Source organism: Phyllostomus hastatus, unplaced genomic scaffold (assembly GCF_019186645.2).
Source record: "Phyllostomus hastatus isolate PE091 unplaced genomic scaffold, TTU_PhHast_1.1 phas_contig_40, whole genome shotgun sequence".
In the NCBI taxonomy this organism is placed as follows: Eukaryota; Metazoa; Chordata; class Mammalia; order Chiroptera; family Phyllostomidae; genus Phyllostomus; species Phyllostomus hastatus.
Window position 1 is genome coordinate 41,749,350 of NW_025333872.1, and position 17,680 is coordinate 41,767,029.

A 17,680-nucleotide genomic window follows, 5' to 3' on the forward strand; every position below is an offset into this window, starting at 1 on the left:
GGGTGTAGTGCATTATGTAGGACTTGCCTTTTACTCCCCCTCAGCTGCAATAAAAGGACTGTCAGCGCCCTGGCTGGTGTGGGTTGAGCGCCAGCCTGCAAACCAGAGGGTCGCAGGTTCAATTCCCAGTGAGGGCACATGCCTGGGGTGCAGGCGCTGGGTCCCAGGTGGGGGGCACATGAGAGGCAACCACACATTGATGTTTCTCTCTCTCTTTTTCCCTCTCTTCCTCTTGCTCTAAAAATAAATAATATTTTTTTTAAAAAGGACCGTCAGCCTGGCCACACATCATGTACACTTTCTAAGATGCTTGGACATAGAGAGTATGAAGAGCATCAAGGTCCTGATCCTGCTGCCTGCACTCTTTCTAATACTGACCTGCCTGAGATGCACCAGTGGTTCCACTGCTTCCCTTCCTCACCTCCCCTTTTACACGGGCCCTGCTCCCACTTAGCAGGAGAAAAGCTCAGGGTACCACATCCCAGGGTGCCAAAGAGAAAATTCAGAAGACTGGCTTGGATTTAAAGAATAACTGGTTTGAAGAAACATTGATTTGTTATTTGACGTATTTATGTATTTGTTGGTTGATTCTTGAATGTGCTCTGACCGGGGATAGAACTCGCAATCTTGGTGCGTTAGGATGATGCTTTAACCAACTGAGCTACCCGGCTAGGGCCAAAATCTTTCAAAATAATAATAATAATCGAGTGAATACTATATCAAACCTCACCCTACATCTACCTACTTATTTGTATGAACAAGGTTTTCCAGTGGTTATGTCTATAGAAACAAAAATAGAATCAATTCCAAGTGCTGTCTTATTCAAGCATAGATACATGAATTAAGTAGAAAAATATCTATCTCCTTAAAAGATATAATTATCTCCAATTTTACTGTTTATATTTAAGTTACCTATAAAATACATGACAGTTATATTGTCTTTATCAATTATGCACTATTGTGATCAATTGTGTAATCAATGATTACAATAATTTTAACTCAGAAGAAAAAATTTTGAATTTGGAACTTTATCTTCATAGGAAATAGTATGCATTTTAAAATGTAAACTTATACATATTTTTGTTGCACAGAACCTGTGATGTTTTGTAGATGTCTGCCAAGAGGATCAGAGGGGGAACACGTGTGTGCTGTCTCTGGCCCACACGGTGGCTCCCTCCAGCTGTGAGGTTTCCTAGATCTGCGAGTTGCTGCGATACACACGGCTCCCTAACACCATCAATTATTCCTCAGGGTTGCACGCAGGCTTCTTTGCAGACTCTGAGAACCCCAAATGCTTTTTTGTCAGAGAGGCCTCTTCTCAATTCTAAAAACCAAACCCCACACCGAAGCCACCACCAAGGAAACTCTGAACCCAGGGGAGTGGCTGCCTGTGTCGGCGAGAGGGGCCTACGGGCCCACTGCACCCAAGGCTGAGCTTTACCTGGGAGTCGATGACAAATATCAGCGCTCCTGTTCCCCGGAAGATCATCTCATAGTCGAACGTAGGGTCGAAAAAGTCGATCTGTCCCGGGAAGTCCCAAATCTGGAAGTTAACGAATGAGCTGTTGGAGACATCTTCCCGGCAGATCTTGTTGGTGCTCTCCAGGAACAGCGTCTCGCTGGGGGACATCTTGTGAAAGACCACCTTCTGAATGGAAGACTTGCCACTTCTCCTCAGGCCCATGAGCAGGATCCTCGGCTTCACCTCGGTGCTGAAGGGATCGCTGAAGTCCAGAACTGGAGAAAACCACAAAACAAAAATGAGGGTGAGACACTGTCACAGCGGTTAATTCGAGGAGTTTCACTTCCGCCTGAGATGTGATTTATGATTCACAAGCAGCTCGGCTTTTCCCAATATGGACATTGCTAACTACTTCATTCCACTCTTCGAGGGGCCAGCTTTTAGTAAGGGGAAAGCACTGAAAAATGCTGTTTCACCACCTCCCGTGCCAGCCCGGGGAGGCCACAAAACCTGCACAATTCTGCTTCGCAAGCAGGGAACCTCGAGGGTGAGGAGTAGAGGTTTCCTGAGCCACTCCCCGGGAAAAGAACCCAGTGCTGGCATTCCAGAGCAATGTCCTTCTTGGCCTAGATCACCAGGGTCTCTATGCACTAAAGAGACGCTTGCTCATTTACCCTGGAAGGGGCAGAAAGGCAACCAACAAGGTCATTATTTGGAGAATCAAAGTGCAAAGACCAAGCAGATACATCACTCCAGGCACCACTGCCCATCCACCTACCAAACACCACCCCACACAGACTAGCAGGGGTGTCCAACTGCGGCCCAACACGAAATCATAAATTTACTTAAAACTTTGGTTTTTGCTCATCAGTTTTCATTAGTGTTTGTGTATTTACTGTGTGGCCCAAAACAACTCTTCTTCTTCCAGTGTTGCCTAGAGAAGCCAATAGGTTAGACAGCCCTGCCTCCAGAATACATTCCAGGTGGGAGCAGTGAGTCTACGAGCTGGGGTGTGAGAGGGAAGGCAATGCCCCAGCGCCTGGTGATGCCCAAAGGAACAGGGAGGCGCCACCCTGCCGCAGAGTTAGGTAACACTCTGACCTCACCTAACTCTGCCTACAATGTGCATGGAGCTCAAGAGGTAGAAGCAGCACCATCTTCCCTTCAGACGTGTCCTCAAATGCCAACCCTGGAGGAAAGCTGAGATTACGGAAGAGAACAGAGACTCAACAAATGGAAGGATGCACACCTGAAGGAGCTGACTGCATAATGGAATCAGAGCAAACTTTCCAGGTAAGTATAAACAAAATACACAGAGATAAGAGAAACTACAACATTCTTGAAACAAGAACAGTTTCCAAATAAGAGCAGTCATGAAAAGGGGACTTAGCAATCTTGGAAATGAAAATATAATTTGGGGGAAGGAGGGAAGATAAATGGATTGAAAAGCAGAATAAACACAGATAAAGAGGGTAATAGTGAACTGGAAAGTCAAGTTCCCTCAGAATGCAGTACGAAGGGAGAGAGCACTGGAAAGTGTGAGATAAAAAATTAAGTGAGCCCTGGCTGGTGTGCTTCAGTGGACTGAGTGCCAGCCTGTGAATCAAAAGGTCGCCAGTTCCACTTCCAGTGCAAGCCATTGCACTAGACTTCAAACTCTGTGAGGGTAGCAAGCATACCTATTTTGCTGTTATATGTCTGGCACTTACTGGATGTTCAAAGATCATCAAATGAATGAATGTATTGACAATTTACATTGTAGCCCTAGCTGGTGTGGCTCTGCATTGAGTGCTGGCCTGCGAACCAAAGGGTTGTCAGTTTGATTCCCAGTCAGGGCACATGCCTGGGTTGCGGGCCAGATCCCCAGTAGGGGGCACATGAGAGGCAACCACACATTGATGTTTCTCTCCCTCTCTTTCTCCCTCCCTTCCCCTCTCTCTAAAAATAAAACTTTTAAGAAGAAAAGAAACACATTCACATACATATGATTTAAAATTAGTTTTGCAAAACAAAGAAAAAATTTTAATGTATAGGGAGACACGAAGGACACAGACGTGGGAAGAGACAAAAACTGACAGACTGTTCTATGTTTTAATTACAAATGAGACCTTTAAGTTAAGTTTCAAAGATGCACGAGCTCACTGAAAATCTCTGAAATTTTTTTGACTTTAGATGCCAAGCACAAAAGTTTCAAAATATTAAATGCTCCTTAAATTAGGTTTTCAACTCCACATTTTCTCTTTAAATGGTTGTATTAAAGTTTCGGTTTTTTCAACACAGTAAACATACTGGTTAACGTGTAGTTGCTTGGTAAGTGTTGGTTGTCTCTGCAAAAAAGTATGAAACATGGTTCTTATTTTGGAGAAACTTATAATGTAGTCTAGAAAGTATGGTGTTGGCACAAACGTAGACAAATGGATCATTAGAACAGGAAAAGGAGTCCAGAAATAAACCCATAGACAACTGATTTGTGACTAAGATGAAAAGCCAATTCCATGGAGAAAGAATAGTCATTTTCACCAAAAAGTGCTACAACATTGGACACCAGTTAAAAAAAATTCAGTTGATATCTCACATCATATATATACAAAAATTAACTCAAAATAGTTCATAGGGGTAACTGTAATGCCTAAAACTATATAACTTCTGGTAGAATACATTTATGACCTTATGTTAGACAAAGATTTCTTGGATATGCCACACTCTCCTCAAAATGGGTAAATTAAACTTTATTAAAACAGAAACTTCTAATCTTCAAATGGCATTGTTAAAATAATAAAAAAGACAAGCTGAAGACTGGGAGAAAATATTTGCAAATCACATATCTGATAAAGGATTAAAATAATTTTTTCCTTATTAATTGATTTTTAGAGACAGAGAGAAGTGAGAGGGGAAGGGAGAGGGAGGGAGCAGGAGAGAGGGAGAAACATCGATTTTGCTGTTCCATCTATTTACGCGTTCACTGGCTGAGTCTTCTCAGTGCCCCGGCTGGAGACTGAACCTGCAACCTTGCTTAGTGTGTCGGGATGACACCTTAACCAACCGAGCTACCCAGCCAGGGCCTGAAAAAGGATTTATATGCACAACAGGTAAAGAACTTTAAAAGCTCATTAATAAGAAAACAAACTCCATTTTTTAAGAGGGTAGGGCAAAATATTTGAACAATTTCTCAAAGATTTATGAAAGGTAAACAAAGGTAAGCCCATGAAAAGATGTCAACATATCATCAGTCATCAGAAAAATGTAAATCAAATCAACAAGATACCGTTGCATACCCACTAGGATGGCTGACATTAAGAAGACAGATAGTAACAAGTGTTAACAAAGATGTGGAAGTACTAGAACTCTAATACACTGCTAGTAGAAATGGAAAATGGTAAACCATTTTGGAAAACAGTTTGATGGTTTCTTAAGAAGTTAAACATACATGTATTATATTATCCCAATCATTCCCCCTACTATTTACCCAAAAGAAATAAAAGCACATGTTCATACAAAAACTTGTACCCAAAGACTCATAACAATTTTATTTGTAACCATCAAAAACTGGAAACAACCCAAATGTCCATCAACAGATGAATGGATAAATTGCAGTGCATCTCAACATAAAAAGGAATAAACTATTGACACACATAACGTAGAAAACTCTCAGGATGACTGTGTTAAATGGAAAAAGCCAGCTGAAGAAGGACATATGAAGGACCGCTGACTCTATGATTCCATTTACATTATTCTAAAAACTGTAAACTACACTAAGGAAACTTTTGATGGTGATGGTTTCACAGGCGTACACACATGTCAGATATTATCAAACACGTTCATTTTATTTTATGTCAATTATACCTCAATACGACTGTTTTTAACAAATGTACTCTTGCCCCAGCCAAGAAGAGTTCAGCTGGGTAGAGCGCTGGCCACAGCTGTGGGTTCCATCCGAGTCAGGGCACAAACGAGAACCAACCAGGAAATGTGCGAATGGGTGGAACAATGAATCACTATCATTCTCCATCCCAAAAATCAAGCAATAAAAAAAGAATAAAATAAAATATTTAAGAAAGACATACTCTCAAGGAAAAGAAAGGAAACCTAAAGAGCTATAGTAGCTCCATTGTGCCTTGCAAACAGCCACTGGAAGGCGGGCACCCAGAGGGCCACAGGGAGCAACCCAGTGGAGTACAGGGCTATGCATACAGGGTTACAGCAGTGCAGGGTTTGGAAGGCGTTCAGGTGGGCGAGCAGCAGGAGGCTCTCCCAGAGAGGGGAGCCGGGATGTCAGCAAAGGCACAATGCCTTGCATGGAACAGGAAAATGCGCACGCAATAAAAATTCACAGCGACCCCTGCCCTAGATATTCTACACACTTCATCCCATTCGTACTCCTTCAAGAATACATATTATCCACATTTCACAGGTGAAGAAACTCAGTCTCATGAAGGCCAACGGACATTCAAACTGAAGGCTGTCCCATCGGAAGTCTATGCATTCATTCTCTTTCTGCTGTACAACATTACCCCAATTAAAGAATGCAAAAGCCCACATTAAATCATGTTCAATTTACACTGTGGGATGTAAGTATAGTCTTGAAGTTATTTTCAGCAGGGCCTGAAAATCTGTGTCGTGATCATCCGTGCGGGTGTCCTGGAGGTGGAACATCCTCCTCCTGGGAGAGCAGGAGGGGACGGAGACCAAGGGAAGGAGGGGACGCAGTGTGTATGCAATGTTTACCTACACAGAGTGGCTGGGAAGTGAAATACACATGCAGCCATGACACACACATACGGCTGGAGGGATTCCCTTCCCCCTAGGAGAAATGGTGGACCATTTCAAGCAGGCTACCAACGCAAACCGCTGGCAAATGGTGCACCAGGTCAGCAAGAGTACCATCAACTCTTGGAGGCGCCTCCGACCCACAAAGACACACTTCAGCTGGTGTGTACAGAAATACGCTGTGTGCCAGGGACCTCGCTAGACATTTCTACCAACTTTCTCCTCCCCATGAGGTGTAAACAAATCTGTTTTACACCTGAGGAGCTTGTGGGGAGGAGCCTGGCCAAGGCCACAGGGCTGGTCCACAGTGCAGCCCTCACCCAGAGCCTTAGCCCTGAATCCGACAGCAGCATTAAACAGAAACTGCAGGAAAAGGGAAAAGGCTAGAAAATACCAGAGTACATCATGCAATAATAAGAGTAAGTACTGCTAGGTTTATTTATGCATATGTGAATGCTGGTTCACAATATAAATGTATTTTTTATTGTGGACCGCAGGTAAAAACTTTTTTATAGGCCACTCCTGTTGAGGAGAGGTTCCCTATCCCAGATACTAGCCTCAAATACCTGGGTGTCATTGCTTCTGAAACCCTATGGTGTTTCTCAGGTCTCATTCCACTTCAGGAATGGCAAGTAGGGAGCTTAAGTCACAAAAGTAAACACCCCAAACTCCTGGGCTCCTGGGGAGGGCTGGGCTCCCTCAACCAACATCACCTACTTACTCAGGTTGAGTAAGAACCACCTGAGAAAGGTGGGAAGTGTGAAGAGCATGAAGGATGATAGCTGCTTTGAAAGAGGCAATAAAAGGGCTAGCACTTTTTTTAAAAGGCAACAGAAAGGAACTATAGGATTTGGGCCTAGATGGAACCCCACAGAGGGCTCTTTGAAAGTCAACAGGGCTTGGAGGAAGCTGCAGGAAGGAGGTGAAGTTTACAAGAGGGCAGTTTGTTCTGTTTCATAAAGGTTCCCTGAAAGTTGGCCAACTGTTAGGGCTGAGCCAGGGGCTGCAGACACAAAGAAAAGATTCACCCTTTAGGGATCAGAGGGGAAAGTAGACAAGAAAACTGTCAATTCACTGTTATCTAGGTGTAGGGGCTCCTAGAGAGGAGGGTGCCCTGGAGATATAACATCTGAGTCTTAAAAAGAAGGCGTAGAAGAGATAAATGAGGGAAAGATTGTGCCAGGGAGAGATGGTGGCCTTCCTGGAGTTGGGGAATGTGCTTTAGAGGCAAGAAAAGGCTCCACACTGTCCATTGGTTTCTCACAGCACAGAGAATAAAATCCAAATGCCTCCAGCCTGAAAAGGCCCTATGTGGGCTACCCTCTCATCCCATACCTGGTTCATCTTCCCCACAAACCCCTCCCGCTGCTGCAGCCACACTGGCCTTCCGGTTCCTCACCTTAGCATCTGGACTGGCTGCTGCCTCCACCTGTCAGGCCTCCCCTCAGCCCAGCGGCAATTTTTACCTCCTCTGATGGAAACTAGGCCCCATCACTTCCTATTTTTTAAAATATTTTATTTAATCATTATTAGAGAGAGGGGAAGGGTGGGAGAAAGAGAGGGAGAGAAACATCAATGTGTGGTTGCCTCCCAAGCGATCCCTACTTGGGACCTGGCCAGCAACCCAGGCAGGTGTTCTGACTGGGAATCGAACGGGGGACTGCTTTGGTTCACGGGCTGGCACTCAATCCACTGAGCCACACCAGCCGGGGCTAGTAACAGTGTCTTCCTAATAGTACTTATCACTACACAAAATTATCTTTTTACTTTAAGTCTGTCTTGTTTACTGTCTGTCCTGCTCACATATACACACACACACACACACACTCCAATGTACAGAAGTAATAGGCTAGCTCACAAATGAGATGCTGGGAAGTTTAGATTGTATTCTGCAAGCCCTGAGGAAATCACTAAGGATTTTAAGGGGAAACTAACATGATCAGATTAGTACTTAGGTAAGTTCACTCTAGAAACAGACTCTGTAGCAGGGATCAATGTGTAGAAAGGGAAGGGGTTTAAAGTAAGTTACTGTGACATAAAAATTATTGTGAGCTGAAGGTGCCTGAATTCCTGATCCTTTATTTGCCTACAGCAGAGCCTCTCAAAAGAACTCAGTTGTCATAAGTCTCCCCAGGAACAACTGATATCTCCTCTTAGAAGATTAGGGACTGCTGCTGAGCCAAGAAGTTGACACTACACCCAAACAGACATTGTCACCAAACTATGATACCCCCCGACTACTCTCCTATGGGCCCATTTGTCTTTCCGTAAGTGGCTTTTGACCATCCCCTTCTAACAAGGCATTTGCTCTCCCAGAAGTGCCCCTCTGCCCTTCCCCACCCTCTGTTAATGTGGTAGATAAGCCCCAAATTCTACCAGCCAAATTTTTGTGGACTGTCATGAATTAGTATGTAATTAAATCTGTTTTTCTCTTGCTAATCTGTCTTCTGTCCCTTTAAATTGCAGGCCCCCAATTCAGAACCCAAGAGAACAGAGAAAAAGTTTTTCCTCTAGAACACAAATGAGAAATGGAAAAACTAAGGCACAGACTGTGGAAATTGGCAGAAGGAATGGATTTGTGAAAAAGTTCACATCAACTCAATAATATCTGGTGATCCATGGGACACAGGGGGCAAGCGAGAAAGAAGCTCTGGGTTCCCAATGGGGCAGACCAAGTGAACAAGGGCCCATTCACCAAATGGCATTAAAAGGCAAGATGCTCTTTGCACTGGTTGAGTCTGGAGTGCCTGGCCCAGGTGAGAAAAGGAGCTGGCGGCTCAGAAGGGCCCTAAGACTGAGGTTGCAGACAGGTTTGCTGTGGGAATTCAGGTTGCTAAGGCCATCGTGCCTCGTTGGTCCTTTGTGTTCCTGATCTTCCTGGCTGAGTATGAGGGCACATTTGAGATTTTAACCTTGGGCACCAAGAAGCAGCTCAAACCAACCTACTCTTCCCACCCAGCAGGTACCATTTACTGACCACCTACAGAGCAGGCAGGGCCATCCCTAATCCTCAAATCGATAGTTTGCTCTTTACAGATGTAAAAACTGAGGCCTTTGGGCCGACCACAATAAACCCCCAACGGGTTTACGTTGGTTGAGGTGGAATGAAAGTGACTGAGCTGAATTTGAAGATAAATTACCTGAAAGCTTTAAGAAGAAACTTTATGTCTCCCTTTGAGCTGGGTATGAAGAGGATGCACCTTCTGCCCAGGGACAGTTTATCGACTGGGGTCAGAGGCACTAACCATACCTCACCTATTTTGCAATGGGTCCTGTCAGTACCCAGGCAGCCCAGCTTTGTAACTAGACTGCCGTAAGTCCCAGGGAAACTCATCCCCCAGGAAACAGCATTAGGGGAGCGGTTTCCCTAACCCGCCGTTATCAGTCTTTAACCCCTGCAGGCTAATTAATCAGTAACTGGCAGAGCCGGTCAGAAACCGGTAGGCTGTGTACATACAAAAGGAAGAGGAAGAGAGACCCAGCGTCTTGAGCTCCGACCACCTGGGGGCCAGGCCTGGCTGATCTGTGGGTTGCGAATGTCACAACAAAGAAGGAGCCAGAAATCAGGAAAATGGCAATTGAAAGGCGATGTGCCCCTCCTTACATAATTCTAACTAGGCTGGCCCAGCCTTCCTGAGCTCAAGGGATCTCTGAAGAGAATGAGACATGGAATGAAATTCACTTCATAAATTCGGAGGTATTATACAACTGAGAGCTATTTTACTTAAGTTCTCCAAGAGGTGACACCTTTAAACAGGTCCAAAATGGGAAAAGCAAACAAAGATTTAATGAAAGAATAAAATAACATGGTAGCAAAGAGATAGCAAGTGGAAATGGTTTAAAAAGTACTGGGTTAGCCCTGGCTGGTGTTGCTCAGTGGACTGAACGTGGGCTATGAACCAAAGGGTCCCCAGTTCGATTCCCAGTCAGGGCACATGCCTGGGTAGCCAGACAGGTTCCCAGAAGGGGGCGTGTGAGAGGCAACCACACACTGATGTTTCTCTCCCTCTCTTTTTCTTCCCTGTCTCTAAAAACAAATAAAATCTTTTTTAAAAAAAGGTCTTGGGTTAGTGGCAGACTGATGTTCAAGTCACAGCTCTGTCATTTACCAGCTTCATGTGTGACCCTCTTCATGTCTCCTGGCCCATGAAATCTTTTTTATTTCTTCAACTATCAGTCTCTATCAGCACATGTGTGTATTTGTGTGGGTGTGCACACACCCAGCTTCATTCCCCCACCCCCAGCCCAAGCCTAGGTAAAGAGATCATCTTTTGTGGAATGTGACCACACATTCCTTTCACACAGTGAAAGACTCACTCAGCCTTAAGGGAAAGTTAGAATTTCTTCCCTATTAGTATTCTGTGGGGTCAACAAAGGCTTAAGGTTCTGGTTTTCTATGGTTTTAAGAAGAGGTCTCAGTTCATTTTCACCATTATTTGCGGGCCTTTCCATTTCTGGTCAAAGGAACTACTTACATATTCAAGACTCAGGAGGTTCAGTAAAAATTCCAACCCAAGTGGGAATTAAATACATGCATAATGAGAGCAGCATGAACAAGACACTGCAAAATCATGAAGATTCACTGTCCATGTGATTAACTACTTAGTAAGGAGGAGTAAATGCAAATAAAACATATTTTCAAAGGCATAAAGGTGATTTTTATTTCTTTTTATTGATATGTGAAAACCAAATCTTCCCTTATGAAATCCTCTCACAAAACACTGGCAGTTAACTAAAAAATATGCTTCCATCTACGACTCTTTCCTTAACAGATGTACTCAATAACATTTCTGATGTATTCCGATCTACCAATACTCCTGCAAGAAGAAAAAAGTGTTCTTGGGAACCTTTCTTTTTTAACAATCACTTTGAGAGTGCTCACGGCCAGTTTTACGTAGTCTTCCATCCTACACACCGACACCGAGCTGGCGTCTTCCCCCGAGGTCCTCAAGAGAAGTCAGCCGTTCCCTGGACACTTCAGGCCAGGAGTGAAAAACCTATTGGTTACCAGCAGAACCAGGGAAAAGCAACAGTCACAGGAGAGCTTTAAGGCTTTTGCAGAAGAGGGAGAATAGAAAAGGGTTTTTAAAGGTTAAGGAAGTATAAAGGCGGTAGAGAAGAAAGAAAACAGCAGGCGGGGTGGGGGGGGGAGACGTGGCTGTGGTAGGAAGTGGAATGTGTCACCAACAATAGCTCTGGGTGTGGGAGACTGAATAAAGCAGAGAGTGAACTCTGAGAGACAGACAATCACCTGAGACCGAAAAAAGATGATCTTTCCAACTCAGAGCCACATCGCTCATCCAGAACTTGATGTTTCTGCCTCTTATTTCTATTAGGCTACCCTATGTGTATTGTAATATTAATATGGGAGAGATCTGATATAAATGAAGAATCAAGATTCTACAATACACCAAATCACTGACACGTTGACAAAACACCTGATACAGCCCAGACTGGCGTGGCTCAGTTGGTTGAGCAGCACCCTGCAAAGTGAGAGGTCGCCAGTTTGATGCCCAGGAACACGCCTGGACTGCAGGCTAGCCCCTGGTTGGGGTGCATGCAAGAGGCAACCGATGGATGTTTCGCTCCCTCTCTTTCTCTCTCTAAAAAATAAATTTAAAAAATCTTTAAAAAATCTTACACAAAAATATGCTAACTATGTGTATTCAAACAAGCTCTGTGCCTAAAGGGGTGGCCTTGGTCAAATCATTTTACCCTGTTCTGTATTTTTATTACTCCAGCTCGTATGTACCTCTGTACTTCCAAGGACAGAAGGAAACCCAAGAGATTAGCTATAGCCAGGGATGTAGTCAACCCGACTCTTTCGGATAAGGCAGAATTATAAGGAAAGGGACTTACCTTTAACAAACTTTAACCCTCTCTTAAATTTTGTTCTACATCATGTCGTGTAAATGACAGGGGGCTGCAGTAAAGCCCCCTGATGACTCTCGTGTATCAGAACAATGACATCTGCTTACTCTCAAGGAACTGCAAGAAGATGAATGCACTAGTAATTTCTTAATCACTTTAAGGGGGGAAAAGCTGACACTAACGATTAATAGATGTGAATCGCTGGATTCACAGCATTTACACCTATCAGAGAAGTACCACCTGCTGACTTTGGATGTGTATGTGTGTACAAGTGTGCTTCTAGTAACCACCTAAACTGTCACTTCCTCAGACCCTAAGTGAGTACACAGGTTGCTATGGAAACAAGCCTGTGCTTAGCTGGACTATAGGTAAGTGGCTGTCTTACCCAGGTTTCCCTTAAGTATTGGGACTTTGGGGGAGAGACCAATTTCACTTTTTAAAAAAATCCTCACTCGATGTTTATTGATTTTAGAGAGAGAAAAAGAGAGGGAGAAAAACATCAATGTGAGAGAGAAACACCAAGCAAATACCTCCTGTATGTGGCCCCACCAGGGATCAAACCCACCTTTAGGTGTATGGGACAATGCTCCAACAAACTGAGCCACCTGACCAGGGCCCAATTTCACTTTTTGATTAAGTATGGTCTTTTATTTTTTTAATATTTATTTTTAGAGAGAGGGGAAGGGAGAGGGAAGGAGAGAGAGAAACATCAATGTGTGGTTGACTTTCGCACACCCCCATCTGGGGACCTGGCCTGCAACCCAGGCATGTGCCCTGACTGGGAATCCAACCTGCAACACTTTGGTTTGCAGGCTGGCGCTCAATCCACTGCGCCACACCATCCAGGGCTAAATATGGTCTTTTAATTGCTCTCCTTATTTTTACAGTTTTTAAAGCACACTAATTTAATAAAGATTTAAAGTCCATTGTCAAAAACAATTATTATTTTTGATGCAATTGTTTTCAATGGCTTAATTATTTCCATGCTGTCTGCAGATTTATCTGGAGCGTGAAAGTTGAAGGTGAGATAACGACCCTGAAAGGGGCGTGGAGAAGCACCCAAATCTGTCCTTAAGAGAACTGAAGGGCCCAGGAACACTCCTGGTATTCATGGAAAAAATGGGAGTGCTGCCAGGGAAGTGCAATCTAAGTCTCACCTTAGCTGCACCAGGTTTTCAAACTTGGCACAATGTGGTAAAACTTACAAGATACTCAGTTTAAAAATAAAACCAGAGCTTCCTTATAGAACTATGGGAATGGAAATAGCGCTATCCACCTTCAATCCACTTTCTCTTGCACAGTAATGCTGCTCAGGCCTGCATCCCACCCACGGCAGATTTCTGAACTTCACAGAAAAAGCCCCAGTTGCCAATGAGCACAAGCACTGAACTGAATCCATGAGGAAGGTGCCGGGGGCGTGGGGGGGGGGGTGGGGGTGGAGGCAGCTCATTAGAGTCCTGCTTTCTTTGCTCATGGTTCAAAGTGCACCGCACCCATCTTTCCTCAGAGTCAGTCCCTCCCCACCCTTCCACATTCCTTTTTTTTTTAAGTTTGACAATAGATAAATGTAGATTTTACCAAAACAACACAGGATTTGGGGAAGAAAAGGGGCCACGTGTGAAGCCTGACAAGCTCAGGGGAGGCCTGCATGGCAGCCTTACAAACTCAGAGACCAAAGTAACCACACAGGATGGTCTGAAATGAAAACTAACTAAAAGCAGTTCATGGCGGGTAGTCAGGTCCTAGGCCTGTATTTTTCCCTAACAAGGGTCAATCTTTACCTTAAATGAGCCTGTCTGTTGTCTTTTTGCATCTATGACAAAATACCTTTGGAATGTTAGATTTCCTTTTTCTGGATACCTCCAAGCACAGGACCCACAGCCAGAGACAACAAATCCCCTCACTGTCACTGTTATCATGTTAACTGTTGACTGTTAACTACCCTGTACCTACCTGTGTAAAAAACATGTCTATCACTTTACTTTTTATCCAATTCCAAAATTCTTCTAGCCTCCGCCCGCCCGCCCGCCCCCCCGCCCCCCCCCCCGGGGCCTTGCTTCCTCCTACCTCCCTAATCTGTCACCAATGGATGCCATGTAACCCACTTAGACCTCCTCCTTTGATTGTAATGTATAAAATAAGGAGCAAAACTGCCATTTTCTGGAGCATTTCTCAATCTGTTGAGATTTTGCAATTGTCATCAGTTTGGCTCAAATAAACTCACAAAAATTCTCTAGAGATTTGAATGTTTCTTACACTGACAGATTATAATGCAACAGGTACCCAGGGCCCATGAGAAACTGAGATGACCCTGTGGCGGTCAACGGTCCCAGGAATGGAAGTGACAACGCCCAGCTTCTTCCCTCATGCCACTTCCCAGGGAGTGAATCAGCTGGCATGTTTGTCAGGGACAGCCTCTGCTAGAGCTGCTGGACAAGGAGCCTATCTGCTACTCCAGAAAGCGACTGTTCTGACAGACACTGCAATAAGGCCTAAAGTTCCAAAGCAAAACCAGGAACACGTGGAAAAAATGGGAGCTTGAGATTACGGAGGAAGACGTCTGAGAACAGACCACCTATCCGCAGCACGCCCAAGTGGGGAGGGCCTGGCTTCAGTAATGTTCGAGGGAAGCTAATATTCACTTGTGCGTCCTCTTATCACATCAATATACTCAATGCTTTTATTTTACAGCAAGATTCCAGGTTGATTCTAGTACTCACAGGGGAGTCTTTTACCAGTGAAGGAATCAAACAGGTCAGTTCCACGAGGGCTTGCATTTGGGTTAGGGCAGCAGGGAGCATCCCAGACAGGGCTCTGGGAAACCCTTTGTTTGGGGAATCCTACCTTTGAGGCAAAGCTTTCCTTTCACTTCAATTTCAAGTCCCCAAATCAATTTCAAAAGTACCACCTTAAAGAGCTGAAGAATAAGCAAGTCCTGTACTTTTCAGGGTAACTCTCCAGCCCCCAGGTCAATGATCAAATTACAGGGCTGTTCTTCCTGGGTATAGTCTCTTTCTTTTTCTTTCTTTCTTCTTCCTTTTTTTTTTTTACAGTACCACAAATACACCCTATTGTGTGTCTACCACGTCAAATACCTTGCAAATACATCCCTATTCTGAATCTCTCTGAAGTCTCCTAGAATCTAGGAGGAGCCAAGGAGCGCAATTTGAATAATAATGAAGTGACTGAACAATTTAATTACCAAAGGTATAGCTCTAGGGAATTCCAACAAAAGGGTTGAACAAACGCCTTTATCTACAAAAATGTAACCATGCGCTCAACTGTGGGACCAATTATAGAGCGTGTAGAAGAGAGAAGCACACAGGTGCACACACCAGTTTAAGCAAAGGGGGGTATTAGCACAAATCTTCCCAGGAGACAGGCCAAGATGAAAAAGAATGACTTGGAAAGCTTCTCTCTCATCTATCAAGCTCAAGGTTTAGTTAACTCTCTTCCCTTTCTGATTCATCGAATGTAGCACCTACCATATGTAAAATAATTGAACTGTTCTTCTGAGAAAGGCTTTGAAGAATTTAAAATAAGTTCAATGAATTTTAATAAAAATTCTTCAAAATCAACAGTTACAAAGGTAATTTTATCCCTCACACAATTTCTTCAAAGTGAAAAAATTTCAAGTTAGTTCTTTCTTTGGAGGCCACAGCTTTCAAAGCTGTGCATGACACAGCTTCATCTTGATGTTATGTTTAATAGCCTCCTTCTACTGACCTTTTCAAATGACCTCACAATAAAGGACTTTTTCCTTGCTTTGGAGGAAATAAAAAAAGAACCTTTCCGAAGCCTTAAAAGCTCACAATTCTGTTAGGTCTTAAGAATTAAATGTAAGGAAGCCCCCACAGGCTGAACGATTGCTAAATACCGCTTCTCGAACAGTAAACAGAGTTTGCTTCTCAGAGTGGCAGAGTATTCCCCCACCCCGCACTCACTCCAGGGCAGGCAGAGCCATGCCCAGGTGGTGATTCTGGATGCAGATAAGGCGTCCTAACAACCGCGTTTCCCTGGATCCCGGGAAACCCTTGGCCACTGGGTAACTCCTGTATCACCTGGGTGCATCTTCCCGCCTCTTCACTGGTGGCCCTAAGCCGCAGACCCGGGAAGCCCCAGGACCCCTCCCGCGACTACGGCCAAGGCAAGACTGACACCCGCAGCTGCTGACGACCCTGCCAGTCACGCTGCTGCCGGCTGCCTTTTTTAGCCACGACATCTGACCCCAGCTTTAACAGCAGCATTCAGGAAGAGGTCCCAGGGCGAGCCGGGCGGTCCCCTTTCCCTCCTCAACCCCCAGGATCCTGCCGAGAACTCGGATGAGAGGGGGGGGAGGTACCGGTCCAGCGAGCGCATGTTCCCCCAGCCCAGACTCTTCCTCTCTGTGCTCTCTCTCTGTGCTCTTCCCACTGATCCTGGTACCCCATCGCCGCCTGCACCGGGGCTCCCCCATTTTGCAGCTTGCGGTCCTCGCTCCTGCGCCCCTCCCCACCCCCACCCCGCAACTCCGTTCTCCTGGATCCCCTCCAAGTCCGCTGCCAGCGCGTTCGGCGCGGCCGGGGGCGGGAAGAAACAGAGGGAAGGGTAGGGGTGCCGGCTGAGGACGCGCGGGGCTGGGGGCCAGGCAGGGGACCTGGCGCTCACCTCCCTCCTCCGCCCCGCTGTCCGGGTCGGCATCCGAGGAGTCGGGCCCGTCCCCGTAGTCCGCTAGCCCCACCAGCTCATCCTCCTCGTCGTCGTCCTCGTCTTCCAGCTGCGGCTTCCCCAGCACCTGGCTCATTGCGCCCACCCGCCAGCCGTCCCGGGGGCGGCAAGTTCCGGGTTAGGGGCTAAGCCTCCTCGCTTGCCGCTCAACAACCTATCTGAATTAGGGTTTTGTCTCGAGTGCGGCAGGAGCTGGCAGGAGCCGGCGGGGGCAGCGAATCCCCCGGGCGGGCGGCGTCCTGTCCGGGTCTGGGTTTCGCGGTTCCCAGCGTGCCCGGGCCCCCTCGCCGCCCCTCCCTCCTGCCAGCGGAGGACTCAGCCGGAGCGCGGCAGTTCCTCCCCGAGGAGGGAGAGAGAGACTGCGTGACCCAAGTCACCTGACACACACTGTCTCTCTCTCTCTCTCTCTCTCTCTCACTCACACACACACACACACACACACACACACACACACACACACACACACACGCACGCCCCGCACGGGCGCGCGCGCGCGCGCTCCCAGGCGCAGGCACGCTCCGCGGGCGCTGGGCGAAGGACCGACACACACTCTTGGGGGGGTTGAGGGGGGTGAAGCTCACACGGACACAAGAGGGGTACCCCCCCACCCCGGCCGGGTTGCAGGAACCCACCACGGCTGCGCGCCAGGGGCCACCACGCGCTGCTTCTGCGCGTCGTCCCCGCACAAGCGGGAGAGCTGAGGGCCTGCAGGCTCTGAGAACCTCTTCTCCACCCACCTCCGATACACACACCTTACCTTGGGCAGCCATCTCCAGCTTTTAATCCTAGGAGAGGGCTCCATTCCTAAGTGGGTTGGCCCCCTAACACTGCTGTGCTTGGGCTCCCTACCATAGCAGCGTCCCTAGGACCCCC

The 17,680-nt window shown here is 46.0% G+C and overlaps 1 protein-coding gene across 1 annotated transcript in view; it reads right to left on the minus strand.

Annotated features, from left to right (window-relative positions):
• The window catches only part of RRAGD (Ras related GTP binding D), a 36,546-nt gene extending 19,350 nt beyond the window's left edge, over positions 1-17,196 (minus strand). Inside the window, exons 1-2 of the mRNA XM_045842827.1 lie at positions 16,748-17,196; positions 1,442-1,737 (exon numbers count right to left, since the gene is read on the minus strand). Of these exons, the coding sequence (XP_045698783.1) occupies positions 1,442-1,737; positions 16,748-16,883 (432 nt within the window). The 5' untranslated portion in view covers positions 16,884-17,196. The remainder of the gene's footprint in view (positions 1-1,441; positions 1,738-16,747) is intronic.
• Between the last annotated feature and the right edge of the window lie 484 nt (positions 17,197-17,680).